Source organism: Dasypus novemcinctus, chromosome 31, assembly GCF_030445035.2.
Source record: "Dasypus novemcinctus isolate mDasNov1 chromosome 31, mDasNov1.1.hap2, whole genome shotgun sequence".
NCBI classification, from domain to species: Eukaryota; Metazoa; Chordata; class Mammalia; order Cingulata; family Dasypodidae; genus Dasypus; species Dasypus novemcinctus.
Window position 1 is genome coordinate 43,810,978 of NC_080703.1, and position 15,351 is coordinate 43,826,328.

Genomic DNA, 15,351 nt, shown 5'->3' on the forward strand with positions numbered 1-15,351 from the left:
GGGTCTGTTTCTTTGTGTTTAGGTGGATCACCTGAATCTACTTTTTCGAGCTATTTAGATGACTGATTCTTACTCACTTAAGTGATAGATGTAAATTTCACGCCCCAGGTGCTTTATATCCCATTGCTGTATAAAACCAAGCTTGTGGGAGCTCAGGATTCCTGAGCACGCCAGCTCTTGAAAGGATGGAAGACGTTTTTTTTCTTTCCATTCTTAGCAATGTGTAAGAATCTTGGAAGAAAGGAGAACTTGTTTAATAAACTTGTGTTTTTCTAGAGTCAGCCAAATGAGAGAATTTTACATGAATCTTTGTAAAGCATATCCTTTTATAATTTATATAACTTCTCTGCAATATAGTTCTAGTTTGTGTGGAGGAACAGCAAACAACTTTAATTCTGTAACTATTACATATCTCATTTGCCATTTAATTCCTGATATACATTAATTTAAACCCTTATCATGCATCTTATACCTCTAAAAAAAATGAAGTCAGAGGGATAAAGAAGATAATCATTTTGAGATTATAAATTGGTTTATTCCATAGAGAGACAATGTGTGATTTTAATGTTGAAATATCTTTTTAAGAATAAGAGTTTTTATATTATGTAATAAAATTAGTTCAGGCAGGGCTAGCTTTTATTCCTTGTTAAAATGAATGATTTTTTCCCCCAATCTTAATTATGTGAGGAAAACAATTGGTTATTTTAGTGGTATATGTTATATCAGTTGGAACTTTTTTTAAACATAATTCTGCAGTGTTTTCATTTAGGTGTATCTTTATTTTTGAGTGACTATTTCTTACTTCATCTTTATTTTAAATTTCAGGTCTGCAATTGAAGAGGGTAAAGGAATTTATAACAACATTAAAAACTTTGTTAGATTCCAGTTGAGCACGTAAGTTTGTAAGAAGTTTATCTCCACTGGTTTTCTGGATAAATTGTATGAGAAGTAGAATTCAAGCAGAATGCCAGGAAGTTTCTGGGCTCTATTTCTGAGGGTGGTTCATGGGCAAATTTCCCAACATGGAAATTACTGTATTATGAAATTTAAAATAACTGTTGTGATATACTTAATAACTTCTGAAATACCTAGGGAAAGGGTATCAGACCTCAGTGTTTCCTCTTGGTATCTTTTTGCAGAACTAGAATGGTTTTTCTGTAGTTAAAAAAGCAGTTCACAAAATATCCTTTGAATTGTTAACTGTTGTGTAGCAACAGCTATTCTGAACTCAAGTTTAAAATGTTCCTCTATTTGCTGCTGTTGCCCAAATATATCTTGCAAAACCTTTGTTAAAATACTGTGGGTTGTCATCCTTCAAGGCTTAGATCAGGACAGGATTAGATGAATTTCACCCCAGTCCAGTCATTCTTATCCTCTATATCCCTGTTGCCATTGACATTCTTTTTCTTAACTTTTATTAAAAGTTCTTAACAGACTTTTCTATAGTTTTGCATAACAGGCCCAAAATAAATTGTACATAAAGTATAGAGTTTGGTGATTTTTGACCCTATCACCGCCATCACGGTAATGAACATACTTGCCACTCCCCAAACTTTCCTTGTGTCCCTTTGTAATTCCTTCCTCGTCCCTTTCTCTGCCCAGGCCACTCCTGTCTCCAGGGCACCACTAATCTGTGCCCATTAATCTTTTTTTTATTTTAAGTTTTTTTTTATTTTTTGGACTTTTTAAATTTAATTGCCTTTTTTAAAAAAAGACACATAGATCACAAAAAATGTATTAAAAAATTAATCTTTTAGATTTTACTTAAATGAAATCACATAGTATATCCTCTTTATTACCTGGCTTCTTTCACTCAACAGTTATTTTGAGACTCATCCAAGTTGAAATGTATATCAATAGTTATTCCTTTTTGTTGCTAGTAATATTCCACTGTATGGATATGCCACAATTTGTTTATTCATTTGTTTGTGCTGGGATGAAAGGTTGGGTTATTTCCATATATGGTTATTACAAATAGAGCTGCTATGAATGTTTACAGTCAAATCTTTGTGTGGGCATATGCTTTTATTTTACCTAAGAATAGAATTTGGGTCGTATAGGAAGAGTTTGTTAAACTTTTTAAGAAGTTGGCAAAGTGTTTCTCAAAATGGTTGTCATTTTACATTCCCACTAGCAGTGTTTAAGAGTTTTAGTTGATCCATATTCTTTCCAATATTTGGTATTGCCTTTTTTTTTTAATAGGTTTTTATTAGAGAAGTTGTGAACTTACAAAACAATCATACACATCTGTGGAATTCCCATACAACACCCCTCCACCAACACACCACATTGTTGTGGAACATTTGTTAACAAATTGGGAGATATCATTATCAGACTTCTATTGCTAACTAAATTCTCTGTACATTTGGTATATTTTTTTCCATATCCCTCTATTATTAACATAGTATTGCATTGATACAAGAATATTATTCTTGCATTGATACAGGAATATTATAGTATTGTTGACTATAGTCCATAGGCTACATTAATTGTATTTTCCCCATGCTCTCTACATTGTTACCACCTTAACAATAGTGAAGTACATTTCTTCTATTTCATAAAAGGACATTTTTGTATTCGTACTATTAATCACAATCCTTAGCTACCTCTGGATTCAATATGTTATTCAGTTCCTAGATTATTCTCTAGCTTTTTTTCAATTGACATTTACATCTCTAGACTACCCTTTTCATCCCCAATGCCATTTATAAACCACATTCTTACTGCAGCATAGTGTTTCATTATATGTATACACCACATTTTGTTTATCCATTCAGTGGTTGATGGACACTTGGATTGTTTCCCTCTTTTTGGCAATTATGAATAAAGCCATTATGAACATTGGTGTGTAAATGTCTATTGCTGTCACTGTTCTCCGTTCTGGGTATATTCCTAGTAGAGGAATTTCTGGATCATATGTAGTTATATATTCAGTTTCCTGAGGAACCCCCAAACCATCTTCCAAAGAGGCTGTACTATTTTATAATCCCATCAACAGTGAAGGAGGGTTCCTGTTACTCTCTATCCTCTCCAGCACTTAATGTTCTATGTTTTTTTAAAATGGTCACTCTGTGCAATGCTAGATAAAACCTCATTGTCATTTCGAATTGCATTTCCCTAATAGCTAGTCATACTGAACCTTTTTTTCACATGCTTTTTTGCCATTTATAGTTTCTCTTTGGAGAAATGTCTATATAAATCTTTTGCCCATGTTTAACTGGATTGCTTGCTCTTCTATTGTTGAGTTTTATGATCTCTTTATATAAAATGGAAGTCAAACCCTTATTGGATATGTGATTTCCAAATACTTTCTCTCATTGAGTGGGCAGCCTTTTCACCTTCTTGATGAAGTCCTTTGAATCACATAAGTGTTTTAAGTTTGAATAAGTCCCATTTATCCACCACCTACCACCAGATCTTGAAATTGTTTTCCTACATTTTCTTCTAGGAGCTTTTATGGTTCTAGCTTTTATATTTATGTCTTTGACCCATTTTGAGTTAATTTTTGTGTAAGGTGTAAAATAGGGCTACTCTTTCTTTCATATATGGATATTCAGTTCTCCCAGCAGCATTTGTTGAATAGACTGTCCTGTCCCAGCTGGGTGGGTTTGACAGGCTTGTCAAAAATCACCTGAACCTAGATGTGAGGGTCTGTCTCTTATCCATCTGTTTGGTTCCATTGTTTATGTATCTTTTATGCCAGTACTATGCTGTTTTTACCACTGTAGCTAGATAATATGATTTAAAGTCCAGAAGTGAGAGTACTCCAACTTACTCTTCCAAAGAAATGTTAATTGTTTTCCATTTCTTGAAAAATGCTGGTAGTGTTTTTATCAGGATTGCATTGAATCTGTGTATCAATTTGAGTAGAATTGACATATTATGATATTTAGTCTTATTTGTGAGCTCAGAATGTTCTTCCACTTATTTAGGTCTTTTTAAGTTTTCTTTTAACAATGCTTCATAGCTTTCTGAATACAAGTGCTTTATGTCCTTGGTTAGATTTATTCCTAAATATTTGATTCTTTTAGTTGCTGTTGTAAGTGGAATTTTTTTCCCTGAATTTCTCCTCAGATTGCACATTAGTAGTGTGTAGAAACAACTGATTTTTGTGTATTAATATTGTATCCTGCCACTCTGCTGAAATTGTTTATTAGCTCTTTGTCATAGATTTTTCAGGACTTTCTGGGTATAGAAGCATATCCTCTGTGATTGGAGATAGTTTTGCTTCTTCCTTTCTGACTTGGATGCCTTTTATTTCTTTTTCTTGCCTAATTGCTCTAGCTAGAGCCTCTAGCACTCTGTAGAACAGCAGTGGTGACGGTGGGCATCCTCGTCTTGTTCCTGATGTCAACAGATTTTGGTCTTTCACCATTGATGTTAGCTGTGGATTTGTCATATATGGCCTTCATCGTGTTGAGAAAGTTTCCCTCAATTCCTATCTTTTGTAGTATTTTATGAAGAAAGAATGCTGTGTTTTGTCAAATGCCTTTTCTGTGTCCATCAATATGATCATGTGATTTTTCTTCTTTGATTTATTAATATAGTGTATTATGCTGATTGATTTCCTTATGTTGAATCACCCTTGCATGCCTGGTATAAAACCCGCTTGATCATGATGAATGTTTCTTTTAATGCAGGGGCTCTTAACCAGGGGTCCAGAGACCCCCAGGGGTGTCTGTGGAAAGATGTCAGTGCATCTGAATTGTGAGTTTGAATTGAAATTCAAAAAGCATTATTGTTGTGGGGTTGTGTTGATGCAGGTATGATGTATTTATTAATACTAAGTAGTACATGGTATCATGTGCATTTTGTATGATTTTTATTTTGATGTAGTGTGTTCTGAGTGCAGTGGATAACTGCCTGCAAAAAGGTTGGTAAAATTGTGGAGATGGTTTTATGATGGTGTGGGAAAAATTGAATTTCTAAGTGTTTACTTAAAGTGACCTTTTGAACAGATGTTGAACTGTGTTAGCTTATCGGGTATTGAAAATATGGGAAAGTTTTAAAACGTGATTTTGAATAATCTTAAAATTTAATTTAAAGACATGCCAATGTTGCATGTCATAGAACTATCTATCGCTATGTTCTGAGAAGGGGTCTGTGGTTTTCACCTGACTGGCACGGGGGTCCGTGGAGCAAAAAAGGTTAAGAACACTGTTTTAATGTGTTTTTTTTTTTAATTCATTTAGCAAATATTTTGTCGAGGATTTTTGCATCCATATTCATTAGACATTAGAGAAATGAGTTTGGAATTTTATTTTTTCCTAATATCTTTATCTTGCTTTGGTATTAGGGTGCTGTTGACTTCATAGAATGAGTTTGATAGTGCTTCTTTTTGTTCAGTTTTTTTGGAAGAGTTTGAATAAGATTGGTTTTAAATCTTATTTGAATGCTTGGTAGTACTGACCAGTGGAACCATCATTCCACTGGGCTTTACATTTTGGGGATCTTTGTGATGGTTGTTGCTTGAATCTCTTTACTTGTGATTGGTTTATTGAAGTCTTCTATTTCTTCTAGGGTTAGTATAGTTGTTTGTATGTTCCTAGGAATTTTTCTGTTTTATCTTCATTGTCTAGTTTTTGGCATACAGTTATTCTTGGTATTCTTTCATCATCTTTTATTTTTGTGTGTCAGTATTAATGCTGGTTTTTGTGGGTTTTTTTGTGATTTATTTTATTCCCCCCCCCCCCCCCCATCCCCCCGTTGTCTGCTCTCTATCCATTTGCCGTGTGTTCTGTGTTTGTTTGCGTTCTCATTAGGCAGCTCTGGGAACGGATCCTGGGACCTTCCAGCGTAGGAGAGAGGCGATACTCTCTTGCACCACCTCAGGTCCCTGTGTTGCTACGTCTTCTTGTTTTCTCCCCTCTGTATCTCTTGTTGTGCCATCTTGCTGTACCAGCTCTCTGTGTTGGCTGGCATTCCTGCGCGGGGATGCATTCCCGCATGGGCCAGCTTGCCCTCACTGGGAGGCCCTGGGCATCGAACCCTGGACCTCCTATATGGTAGACGGGAGCCCAGTTGGTTGAGCCACACCCATTTCCCAAATGTCCCTGTTTTCATTTTTTATTTTATTTGCATCATTTCTCTTTCTTTCTTTGTCAGTCTAGCTAAGGGTTTGATGATTTTGTTAATCTTTTTGAAGAACCAGCTTTTGGTTTTGTTAATTCTATTTTTTTGTTCTCAATTTCATTTATTTCTGTTGTGATCTTTGTTATTTCATTCCTTCTGCTTGATTTGGGAATAGTTAGGTGAACTTTTAGTTAGGTGTTCCTCCAGCTGTGTACTTAGGCCATTGATTTTAGCTCTTCTTTTTAATGTAAGCAGTAGAGGCTATAAATTTCCCTTTCAACACTGCCTTCATTGTATCCCCTAGGTTCTGATACATTGTGTTCTCATTTTCATTCATCTTGAGATGTTGATTTCTTGCAGTTTCCTCTTTGACCCCCTGATTATTTAAGAGTGTGTTGTTTAATCTCCATATATATGTGAATTTTCCCCTTTTTGCCTATTGGTTTCCAGTGTTATTCCATTATGACCAGAGAAAGTACATTGTATAATTTTGATCTTTTAAACTTATTGAGATCTGCTTTGTGACACATCATGGTCTATCCTCTACTAAGATCTATGAGTACTTGACAAGAATGTAGATTCTTCTGTTTTGGGGTGCAGTGTTCTGTGTATGTGTTTTAGATTTAGTCCATGTATCATATTGTTCAAATACTCTCTTTCTTTATTGATCCTCTGCCCAGATGTTCTGCCCAATCCTGAGAGTGGTGTATTGAAGTCTTCAACTATTACTGTAGCACTTCTCTTTCTCCCTTCAGTTTTGCCAGTGTTTGTCTCACGTAATTTGGGGCATCCTGGTTCAGTGCATATGCATTTATGATGGTTATTTCTTCCTGGTAAATTGCTCATTTTATTATTATATGATGTTCTTCTTTGTGTCTAACAGCCTCTTTGCTTTTAAAGCCTATTTCATCCAATATAAGTTCAGCTCCTCCAGCTTTTTTTTGGTTACTGCATGTGTGAAATAATCTTTTCCAACCTGTCACTTTGTCTTGTATCCTTTGGTCTAAGGTGAGTTTTTTGTAGACAGTATATTAGATGGCTCATATTTTCTTATCCGTTCCTCCAGTCTGTCTTTTGATTGGAGATTTTTAATACATTAGCAGTCAATGTTATTATTGTAAAGTCAGTTCCTTCCACATTTTGACCTTTGGGTTTTATCTGTCCTATCTTATTTTCACCACTCTTTTCAGTCTTTTAGTTACTTTTATTGATCTAATCTTCATTTCTAGACTCTCTTCCAGGCCTCTTTCTCTTATCTTTTCAGATTGTAGCACTCCCTTTAGTATTTCCTGCAAAGCTGGTCTCTTGGTTATAAATGCTCAGTTTTTGTTTATTTGTGAATATTCTAAACTTACTCTCATGTTTGTTTGTTTTTTTACAGCCCTCATTTTTAAAGACAGTCTTGCCAGGTTTAAGATTCTTGGGTGGTGGTTTTTCTGTTGCAGTATCTTTTTTTTTTTCTTTATCTTTTTTTTTTTTAATGTTACATTAAAAAATATGAGGTCCGCATATAACCCCCATCCCCCACACCCCACTCCTCCCACATCAGCAACCTCTTTCATCATCATGGGACATTCATTACATTTGGTGAATACATTTTGGAGCACTGCTGCAGCACATGGATAGTGGTTTACTTTGTAGTTTACACTTTTCCCCCGGTCCACGCAGTCGGCCATGGCAGGACATACAGTGTCCAGCATCTATCCCTGAAGCACCACCCAAGACAACTCCAAGTCCTGAAAATATCCCTACATCACATCTCTTCTTCCCTCTCCCTACCCTCAGCAGCTATGGTAGCCACTGTCTCCACATCAGTGCTACAATTTCTTCCATTACTAATCACAATAGTTCCATCATAGAATATCAGTAAGTCCACTCTAGTCCATACTCTATTCCTCCATCCATACCTGTCTTCTTGCCTCCATGGTTTCTGTTGAGAAATTGTCACTTAATCTTATTAGATATACCTTATATGTGGTGCCTTGCTTTTCTCTTGCTGCTTTCAGAATTCTGTCTTTGTCTTTGGCATTTGACACTCTAATTAGATTAGCATCTCTGAGTAAGTCTCTTTGGATTTATTCAGGTGGGAATATGTTGTGCCTCTTGGACATGAATATCCACGTCCTTCAGTAGGTTTGGGAAATTTTCTACCATTATTTCCTGAAATATTCCTTCTGCTTCTTTTACCTTCTTCTTCTGGGACTCCCATGACATGTATGTTTGCACATCTTTTGCCATCATTTAGTTCCCTAAGACCCTGTACAATTTTTTTCATTCTTTTATATGCTCATTTTCTGAGTCCATGTCTTCAAGCTCACTTATCCTTTCTTCTGCCTCCTCAAATCTGCTGTTATGCCTCTACTGTATTTTTATTTGATTTTTATTTTTATTTATTTCTCCCCACCACACACAGTTGTCTTCTCTCTATGTCCATTGGCTGTGTGTTCTTCTGTGACCATTTCTATCCTTATCAGTGGCACCGGGAATCTGTATTTCTTTCTGTTGCGTCATCTTGCTGCGTCAGCTCTCCATGTGTGCAGCACCATTTCTGGGCAGGCTGCACTTTGTTTCGCTCTGGGTGGCTCTCCTTACGGGGTGTACTTCTTGCACGTGGGGCACTCCTACGCGGAGGACACCCCTGCGTGGCACAGCACTCCTTGGGTGCATCAGCACTGCACATGGGCCAGCTCCACACGGGTCAAGGAGGTGTGGGGTTTGAACTGCGGACCTCCCATGTGGTAGGTGGACGCCTTGTCCATTGGGCCAAGTCCACTTCCCTCTACTGTATTTTTAATTTCATTTATTGTGCTTTTCATTCCCATAAGATCTGCTGTTTTTCTGTGATTTCAAATTCTTTGTGCTCATCCAGTGTCGTCTTAATATCCTAATCTATGTAGCCATCTTATTGAATTTATTAAGGAGATTTGTTTGAACATCTATGATTAGTTGTCTCCACTCCTTTACGTCACCTGTAGGCTTATCTTGTTCCTTTGGCCATGCGTTCCTGTTTATCAGTATGGATTGTAAATTTTTGATGGTTTCTTGGCATCTGGCTTACTAGAATATTTATTCTGGGTAGTTTCTCTCTTTAGAGCGTTCTTGCCTTTCTCCCTTGCTGACTTTGTAGTAGGAGCTGAGGATGTAGTTGGTGCTCTAAGCTGTGGAGGCTGAAGCTGCCCACGTTGCCCCAGGGACTGATGAGGTGAGGCTTCTCCCACCTTTCTCCTCTGCTAGGGCAGGGACAGACATGCAGCCGTGTGTAGTAATCCAAGCTGTGTAGGCCATGACCACCCATGGTTGCCTGGAGAGAGTGATGAAGATTCATGTCCCTTCCTCCCCTGCCTGGGATGGGATGGAGCTGCAGGTGTGGGCAGCAGACTAAGCTGTGCAGGTCAAAACTGACCACAGTTGGATAGGTAGACTGATGTAGCGCTGACCCCCCCCCCCCCCCGCCAGGGGTGGGGCTGGACCCTCAGGAGAGCCCAGCAGTCTGGTCCTTGTGGGCCATATGTGCCTGCAGTTGCCCTGAGAGGCCGAGGGAGTGCAGTGCCTTTGCCCTTTAGGGCTGGGGGTGGAACCACAGGCGCCCAGCACACTGGTCTGCACTGACCAAAAACACCAATAGCTGTCCAGAGAGGCTGAGGAAACACCAGCCCCCTCCTGTCCTGTGGGGGGTGGGGGGCACAGGTGGAGATTGAATCAAAGGTGCTCAAGAAACCAGTCCACGCACACTGAACGCAGCTAGAGTTGCCCAGAGAGGCCAAGGAAACACAGCTCCTCTCCTATCCTTTTGGGGTGCGGGCAGGGAGCCGCAGGTGTATGGGTCTCCAGTCTTTGCCGGCTGAAAGTGCCCGCAGGTGTCTGGAGAGCCTGCTGCGGTTTCTGCCAGCGGTTCTCCTGCTGGAGGCGGGCTGGGGCTGGGCTAGAGCTGCAGACTGATCTGGGTGAAAGAAGCTGCTCCTCCCCTTCACCGTGATTTTCAGTCAGCCCCGCTCCCCTCAAGCCAGGGGCAGTTGAAGTGGTGGCTACTGGCTTCTTTCACTCTTGGACAGGTTCAAACTTGAGCTGTTCTTAGAGTTGTACTTCAGCCAGTCAATTTACTAATCAGTAGCTGAAGTTGGTGCCTGACCAGCTCTTCCTCCCGTTTTTGGGAAGTGGAGCTTCCAATTCCAGCTGTGGGACAACTCCAAAGGTGGAGAATGGGCACCAGCCCCTGCCTCCATCATGAGCTCTGCGCACGAGTCTTCTCTGCACATGGGCAGTCTCCTGCTTCCATTCTCTGAAGGATGTTGCAGGGTGCTCTCCTAGTCTCCTGGTCCCTCAGACAGGTGCTTCAGCTAGCTCTGGGTGATTACTCACTGCCCTGCAGGGTGCGCTGCCTGGAGGAGCCCAACTCTGCCGCCATCTTGCCGCTCCCCTCCCTTTAAATGTTACTCATTCTGGTGGGTGTGGTTGAATCTCCATGTGGCTTTAGTTTGCTTTACCCTAATTAAAATGATAGTGAACATCTTTTTTAAAAAAACAACAACTGGATTTTAAGAATTAATTTTCAGCCTCAAAATGTTTGTATGTATGAAGCATATGTTACTTAAAATTTACACTTTCTTCATAAAAGCATGGTCATAACACGAGATTTTAAATACTAAAAAAGTAATCACATGATGAGGAAGCTATCATGCTGACAATTTTTTTAATGACTTTTGTTTCCAATAGGAGTATAGCAGCATTAACTTTGATCTCACTGGCTACATTAATGAACTTTCCTAATCCTCTCAATGCCATGCAGATTTTGTGGATCAATATTATTATGGATGGACCTCCAGCTCAGAGGTAACAGTTTTTTTCACAGATGAATTTAGAAAGAGAAGGAAGGCATGATGTACTGCTAATTAAGTTTTTTAAAGCTTCTTTCAGCGGTGTCTTCATATTTGTTATAAATTGTGTGATGCACACATGTCATTTTTTTCTCTTTGGATACTCATCATGCAGTGTGGACCCAAACCCTTTACAGTGTGTGATGCGTCACCTTACACTAGGAACAGATCAGGGAACCAGTCCCTGCCCTCAGGAAGTAAGCTTTCTTATTTCCAAGAGTGCAGTAGAGAAATCTCTGATTCAATGTTCACACCCAGGTCCTCTTTTCAGTTTTAGAGATTTGGGAAAGTATTGAAGTACCTAAGGGTCTAACTATTCCCTTTTGTAATAGTAGGGGCATCTGTGTCCTTTCCCAGTGTGGAAGGGTGGTTCAGTGATACATCACTGGCCATTTCAGTAAGTCCTCTCAGTCAGAACCTCCTTGCATGGAATACATCTCAAAGCCCAGTTGGTAGGTCCTGTCATTCAGGCCATATTTGATACAAGTAAACTCAGATGTAAATGAAATTCCCTAGAAAACTATGCCAAATGAACAGTGTGAAACTGGAAAAAGATGATAGTGACAAAATCAGTATTATTTTTGAGTAATCATAGCTCAGTTTTCTTTAGCTCAACATTTTGTTTCAATTAGAAAACATTTACTTTACTGGATAATTGAGGTTAATGAGGTGTGATGATCCAAACTTTTCTCTCTCTTTTTCAGCCTTGGAGTAGAACCAGTGGATAAAGATGTCATTCGCAAACCTCCACGCAACTGGAAGGACAGCATTTTGACCAAAAACTTGATACTTAAAATACTTGTTTCATCAATAATCATTGTTTGTGGGACGTTGTTTGTCTTCTGGAGGGAGGTAGATGATTGGCTCACCTCTTTGTTAGCATGCATTCTGTAGGTTAGGAAGACATTTAAGGATAGTTCACTGTCAGTCTTTATGGGTTGATAAAATTCCTGGTTGATTCATTAGAATAATTCAAATCTGCAGAAATAGCAAATGGAATAGACATTAAAAATTAAAATTTGAGGAGAAATTAAGAAATCTGAGGTTTTTTTTTTTCTTTTCTGTGAGTTTTTAATATAGCTACTTTGTCATTAAAAAGGAAAGTTTTAATTTCCAGTGTTCATGAGAAGAGCTTTTACTTTTCACTATACAGACTGCACCTGTTCACTGGGTGATTTATTTGAATGGCATTTTGGGTAGCTGTTATGTTTTAAAGTTATTTCATCCAAATGGAAAGAACACGTTAGCCCTTTAAAAACTTTATGCGGTATTTGTCCATTTAATTCATGCCCTGACAGGGTGACAGTGGCATTAATAGGGGCTCTGAGCCTCTGGAGTGGAGGTGGGGGGGAGGGCAGCACACTATGGGCACAGAATTCCAGCCCGTTTCTTTGCTTGCCAGCCTACCTAAGCTGAGGCCACCCCCCCACACCCGTGTGTCTCCTCTTACCTTGCTAATGCTGTCACTCTCCTGTTGTTATAAACCCCACAGCACCAGAGTGCGATTCAGGCAAATTCCACCAGTGACCTTCATCTCTGCTGCCTTTTTTATGCTTTGTGTTTGTGCCTTGACTCTAGTTAGAGCACCTGCAGAACATAACATCACTGAATTAAAAGCCAAAGCAAATCAAAGCAATAGAGCCACTGAAGTTATTTCATTCTCTTTTCAGCTACGAGACAATGTGATAACACCTCGAGACACAACAATGACCTTCACGTGTTTTGTGTTTTTTGACATGTTCAATGCACTGAGTTCCAGATCCCAGGTATGCTTAGGTGAACCTAGCTCATGGACTTCATCCTGTAGAGCACTCTCTGATAGCGGGCAGTGAGTAGGCGAGGAGTGTGGCTGTTCGCATGCCCAGTTGTGTGGTCACAGCAGAGCAGCAGCAGGCACAGTCTTGCTGCAGGCTTGCGCTGTTAGTCTCATCTTGGAAGTTCTAGAATAATTTTGTACGTACTTTTTTCCATGACTTCTCAGCATATCAAAGCTCAGGACACTTTAACTGTGCCTTTCTTCCCGTGTTTTATCTGAAGGTCACTGCCTCTTGGCTGAGGTACTTTGATGGAAGTTAATGGTCTAGGCCCTCATGCTACTTTTCAAACTTAACATCCTTGGAAACCAGTTCCATTTGAGACGGATCCCTGTTCGTTTCAGTTTTAAAACACTTGATGAATCCTTAACTATTAACATTAGCTAGGTTAGCTCTTTTTAAGTACAGTGAATTCTCACTAATGTGAACTAATTTTTGAAGAACTTGTACATTTATTTTTTTCACAAAACACAGTTTTACTTTTTTCAATACATATATAACTAGGTCCATTCTGTCCATTAATGATTGGATAGAAATGGTTTATCCTAACGCTTCGGGATACTGAAGTAGGTTTCCCCTTTGCCTCTAGACCCATCAGTACACCACCATTTTAAAACCACATCTCTTGATAAATAGAAGCTTCTTTCACATTTACCCTTATTCCATCTGAATTATTCCAAAAGAGTTGAAATTGAGTTTTCATGGTACCAGCATTATAGAGTTCAGTGATTACTTAATGTAGTTTTTAGGTAAACTCATTTAAATATAGAAGTACTGGGAAACGGACTTTGGCCCAGTGGTTAGGGTGTCCGTCTACCACATGGGAGGTCCGCGGTTCAAACCCCGGGCCTCCTTGACCCGTGTGCAGCTGGCCATGCGCAGTGCTGATGCGCGCAAGGAGTGCCGTGCCACGCAAGGGTGTCCCCTGCGTGGGGGAGCCCCACGCGCAAGGAGTGCGCCCGTGAGGAAAGCCGCCCAGCGTGAAAAGAAAGAGCAGCCTGCCCAGGAATGGCGCCGCCCACACTTCCTGTGCCGCTGACGACAACAGAAGCGGACAAAGAAACAAGACGCAGCAAATAGACACCAAGAACAGACAACTGGGGGAGGGGGGGAAATTAAATAAATAAATAAATCTCTAAAAAAAATAAATAAATAAATATAGAAGTACTGTTTCTAGCTTACTAATAATGGTAGAGAAGAATGTAATAATAAGGAAATTGTTTCTGTGAACAAGGAAGAATAATTGAACTCTTGTGTTTTGCCAACAGACCAAATCTGTATTTGAGATTGGACTCTGCAGTAATAAAATGTTTTGCTATGCCGTTCTTGGATCCATCATGGGACAGTTATTAGTTATTTACTTTCCTCCACTTCAGAAAGTTTTTCAAACAGAGAGCCTAAGCATACTGGGTAAAGAAAATGTTCTCTTTATAATTTATGTATTTTAGATGAATTATCCTTAGTGTTTTCTGATGCATTTGTTCTAATAAAATTTCTTTTAAAACCGTGAAATTTAATAAGAGAGACTGAGTTGGTTTGAAGAAGAATGCTGTATTTCTTCATTTGCGGAACTTCAGAGAATCATTCTTCTGCCTGGAGGGCTTTTGTTTTTTGTTTGTTTTTCTTTCTTTATAGGTTAACAGTTATAAAATCATTGGTAATCTGAGATTTGGCAAATCAAAACCTACTGTAGAGTAATAGTATTTTAAATTGTTTCATTTCAGTCTTAATATGGAGAAAAAAACAATATAGATTTAAGCTCAATAAACAAATTGCTCCTCTTTAAAATTATAATTTTTGATAGTTAAGATATTTTATTATTGCTGATTTCCAGGTTCTGAATTCATAAAACATTAGTTTGACCTTACTAAAAGTGGAAAGTTTCATTCTGTGCAAGTTAGACATTATTCTTTCATACAGTATGCATTAAATCAGTATATGGTATATTTAAAAATTAATCTTATGTAATTGTGAGGGACAACAAAGTATTTTATTTTAATGCTACCCTTAATATTTGGGTTTTTAGGTTAATTTGGTGTATGCGTAAAAATGGGATTTATTTTTTGTTGGTTTCCACGTAATCCATTTTATTTTTTTAAATATATTTTCAATTTATTTTTGAAAGATACATAGATTGCATAAAAGGTTATATAAAAAATATAGGGGATTTCCATATGCCCCACACCCCTCCCCTTTTTCCCACATTAACAATTTTCATTAGTGTGGTACATTCATTGTAATTGATGAACACATTTTGGAGCACTGCTAGTAAGCATGGATTACAGTTTACATTGAAGTTTACACTCTCTCTCACTCAATTTTGTAGGTTATGGCAGGGTATATAATGTCCTGTATCTGTCTTTGCAGAGTCATTCAGGACAATTCCCAAGTCCCAAATATGCCCCTATATCACACCTCTTCTTCCCTCTCCCTGCCTTTAGCAACTCCTGTGGCCACTGTCTCCACGTCAATGATAGAATTTCTTCCGTTGCTAGAGTCACAATACGTGTATACTAGAATACTAGTAAGTCCACTGTGGTCTATGTTTTATCCCCCAATCTGAATTTCTTGCTATAAGTTAAAATTTACCT

At 38.6% G+C, this 15,351-nt stretch overlaps 1 protein-coding gene across 2 annotated transcripts in view; it reads left to right on the forward strand.

Annotated features, from left to right (window-relative positions):
- ATP2C1 (ATPase secretory pathway Ca2+ transporting 1) overlaps window positions 1-15,351 on the forward strand; it is a 175,734-nt gene that overhangs the window by 158,754 nt on the left and 1,629 nt on the right. For both annotated transcript variants that reach the window (XM_004464741.5, XM_058290625.2), the window contains exons 22-26: window positions 826-894; window positions 10,786-10,902; window positions 11,651-11,798; window positions 12,617-12,712; window positions 14,029-14,170. In XM_004464741.5, coding sequence (XP_004464798.1) covers window positions 826-894; window positions 10,786-10,902; window positions 11,651-11,798; window positions 12,617-12,712; window positions 14,029-14,170 — 572 coding nt within the window. The remainder of the gene's footprint in view (window positions 1-825; window positions 895-10,785; window positions 10,903-11,650; window positions 11,799-12,616; window positions 12,713-14,028; window positions 14,171-15,351) is intronic.